Source organism: Cricetulus griseus, unplaced genomic scaffold, assembly GCF_003668045.3.
Source record: "Cricetulus griseus strain 17A/GY unplaced genomic scaffold, alternate assembly CriGri-PICRH-1.0 unplaced_scaffold_73, whole genome shotgun sequence".
Taxonomy (NCBI): Eukaryota; Metazoa; Chordata; class Mammalia; order Rodentia; family Cricetidae; genus Cricetulus; species Cricetulus griseus.
Window position 1 is genome coordinate 117,722 of NW_023277414.1, and position 3,829 is coordinate 121,550.

The window sequence follows — 3,829 nt, forward strand, 5'->3', positions numbered from 1 at the left end:
ACTTCTTTATTCTGTGGGTGCAGGGCACACTCCTGCTACAGCCTGAGCAGCAGCAGTTCTAACCCTGCAGTCTGTCACCCTCCATGGTCACATGTATAGAAAAGCCCCAGGTGTGCAACCACAGTCCAGGCTGCTCCTCCACAGAAAGTGCCCCTCCCCTGTGACAGCATCATGGCTACAGGGCCCAGTCACTGCTATTGGGGGCAACCTGGTTGTCACTGCAGGAGACTGATGACAGCATCCTAGACAGAAATCATCCCACAGCAGTGTCCCTGTGGGGAGTCAACTGAGTCCTAGACTTGAAACTAAAACAGAGCCCATGACTTGTGTTTAAGGGGCCAGCAGGTGGCAGCAGTGAGGCTGAGCACAAGGGGCAGCTGGGATCCTGTGGACGCACAGAGCCTGTTGGGTAAAATGTTGGGGTCCAAGGCTGACATGTGGCAGCCTGATCAGGTCCAGCCCTTCCTTGAGAGACTTACCAATCAGGTGGCCTTTACCCACAGACCCCAGACAGTAGGGCAAGGCCAGATGAAGCCTGGAAGTGGGTACTCGTGACCAGGAGGCCCCTCAGACCCCTCAGACCTCACTGAGGCTAAAGATGTGGTTCATCTGGTGGAGTCCTTACCTGCCTGGCACACACAGAACTCTAGGCTCTCCAGCAGTAGACTAAGGACACAATGAGGCACACCTGTCACCCCAGCACTTGGGAGGGCAAACAGGAGGATCTGTAGGAGTTCAAAGTCATCCTTGACTACATGACAAGTTCAAGGCCCAGCCTGGGCTACATGAGACCCCATATAATAAAAGAGGGGCTCTCTGACAGGTTCAATAGGCCCTGTCCCCTCTCCTGACTGAATGTCCATCTGTGGTCAGCTCATCCCAAAGTTTCTGTGCTCAGTTCTCCTCAGTTCTCACTGAGGCCATGAAGTTTCTGCCATGCTCAGGTCAAGGGATCAGAGGACCATGGGGATTGTGAGGAAGGCAGAGAAACAGATATGACAGAGGGCGGCTGCATGGCCACCTGCAGGGAAGCATGGAGAAGTCAATGACAGGAATCTAAGGAAATAGGGACTCACCTCTGCACATGTCACTCAGGGAGAATGATGCCACCTCCTCTGAGACAATCCTGTCTGCCTTCAGGGAACTGATTGGACCATGTCATGGGATGACCCTCATACACAACCAGCCCTGTGGCACCACAGCCTCTGCCCCACCTCTCACACCTCCGCCCTAGTCACAGGCCAGCTGTGTCCATTCTCAGAGGAGTCCCAGGCCATACGTCAAGACTGACATTGCTGCACTGAGCCTTTTTTGCCCACTTCATCCAGAGAAGCTTCTAGAACAGCCACAGCTAGAGGGAGTCACTCAATACTTTGTGGGAACAGCATCCTGGGAGCCCAGCAGAAGATCCCTGACCTTTGAAAGGAGTTCAGAGGTTGCACCGAGAAAGTCTGTGTGCACTGGAAGACAAGAAGAACTCAGGGGAACTAAATCCAGTGAACCACCACGTGGCCATCATGTGACATGTGCCAGGGCTTCTCTGATCCTTGGTATCCTGTTCTGTGTGTGCGACAAGGTTGGAGTGAGGTAGAAAGGATCCTCAGAAACTGCAGTAGCTTTGGAGTCACTGTCGAGGTGAGGGAGAAGATCACCAGGAAGCCCAGGGAAGTCACAGACTTGGGAGCAGTGAGCAGCCAGGTGAGAGTGTCCACTGGGCCACTGTGAAGAGTCCATGAAAGGCAACAAGGGGACAAAGAGCAGATGGTGGTGGCACCATGCTAGGGTTGGGACTGAATGTGTCCCCTCGTCACATCCTTTCTTGTGTTTGAAGTGAACAGAAACTGAGTGCTTCTCTACCTGAGATTATGAGAGACACAGACAACCACATGGTGGGAGACATAAGCAGAAACAGACTGAGGGGAGGGCAGGAGTGGAGGAAATCTGGAGGTGAGGAAACCATGATTACAGCCACATAAGAAATAGAAACACTGGATAAGACAGGTCAAGGTGGAAGAGAAGGGAGCCCGGAATGCAGAAGGCAAGGCTGTATCTTCCAGGCAAAATGTGGGCTGGACTCAAGAGTTCAGCCATCTTGTCAGTGACCACAAGGGCGGATATTCTGCAACATGGGAAAGAAGAAGCCAGAATGATAAAGGAAGTTGCTAGCCACAAGGAGGTGGAGATGGGGAGGTCCTGCCCCCATCAGCCCTCCAAATGAGAAGGCCCAGAGGGTGTGGGTCATTTTATCCAGATTCCTGAGCACCCCAGGCTCCCTCCACAGGGCCTGTTCTCCTGCCTGATGGCTCCACTGCTCTCATTTCCTGGGGGAAACCATGTCATAACTTGTATCCTACTTCTGCTGTTGCCAGCAGCATGTCTGCAAGCTGGTGAGTGGTGGGACCTTGCTAGCAGGGACTCTGCCTTAACCACAGGAGAGACCAGTGGGGCTGGGAAGAGCAGGCTGTCATGAGGACAGGTGTCTGCCAGAGTGTCCTCTGTGTCCCAAAGAGAGTTCATCCCTCAGAGTTGGTCCAACCCAAACTTTCCCTGTCTTTCCTGTTCCACTCTTCAGAGTTCATCCCTGTATCCCACACCTGCCTATGGTGAAGGTTCATGTGGTCTGGGTTTTCTTTCCATCCCCTGCAGAGAATTCAGATTCTCCCCCTCCTTCCCAGGGAACTCAGCAGGATCCAACAGAGAAAGACCCTTTGGGGTCAATCAACCAGCACAACTCTCTGGTGTCCAGGGTGGCTCCATCGAGATCCCCTTCTCCTTCTACTTCCCCTGGGAGTTGGCCAACGATCCACAGATGAGGATTCTCTGGAGATGGAAGGGCTTCCATGAGGAATTTATCTACAACTCCGCCTTGCGTTTCATACATAAGCATTTCAAGAACCGGCTGGTCCTGAACTGGACACAGCCTCAGACATCTGGAGTCCTCAGAATCCAGAACTTCAAGAAGAAGGACCAGACAGTGTACTTCTGCCGAGTTTGTATGATCACAAGAGGAGGCAAGGAGGAATGTTTTCAGTCGATTCCTGGGACCCAACTCAACATCACCCAAGGTGAGCACGTCCAGGGTCAGTCTTTGCTGGCTCTGGCTTCCTTGTACCATCGATGCCATTACAGACCTTACATGTCTGATGTCTCTCACTGATCCCCCCCCCCGTGTTCTGTCCCCTCCCCAGAGCTCTGCCACCTTCACCTTCCCTCTTCTGCATAACCACCCACAGGCTGCCCTGCTCTCTCTGAGCTGCCCCTCATTGTGCCCTCAGATCCCACCCCACTCCCGGGCCTCCCTCCTCCCAGATGGCCCAGTCTCCTCCTCCTTTCTCCAAACCCAGTGAACCTGGCCTCTCCAGGATGGATTGGCCTGCCCTTGGTCCTGTGTCAGGATCTCAGTGGACCTGGGGTTACACCGTATCTCGGGCCTTCCACAGCAGTGCCTTCTGGTCCCCGAGCCAGTCCTCTGGCTCCCCCTACTTCACCAGGCTCTAAAATGCATCCCTCTCCTCTCCCTGTCCCAGTTTCTTTCTTCTCTCTCATTTCCTCTTCTCCCTCCTTCCTCAGCATCCCCCATCTTCCCACACAGGACCCATGTCCTCACCATGACCATGTCTTCTGGTCATTCCTCCTCCTCCGTGGGAGCTGTAACTGCAGCTTCCACACAGAGTGCTCACAGCCTCATCACTGGGCCACCACTTCTGGGCACACATGGTCATTATACACAGATACACAGACACCAGCAGTATTCAACCCCTGCCCAAGGTCATGCTGCTGACCAACAGGCCTGGAAAGGGACCCTTTACCTCCAAGCATCTATCAACCA

At 53.7% G+C, this 3,829-nt stretch overlaps 1 protein-coding gene across 1 annotated transcript; it reads left to right on the top strand.

Annotated features, from left to right (window-relative positions):
* Positions 1 to 2,299: 2,299 nt before the first annotated feature.
* On the top strand, positions 2,300 to 3,065 carry LOC100772586 (paired immunoglobulin-like type 2 receptor alpha; the record flags this gene model as incomplete). The annotated part of the gene is made up of 2 exons (XM_027412336.2): positions 2,300 to 2,387; positions 2,676 to 3,065. Coding segments are annotated over exons 1-2 (478 nt in total), but the record flags the coding sequence as incomplete, so codon positions are not given.
* Positions 3,066 to 3,829: the final 764 nt, after the last annotated feature.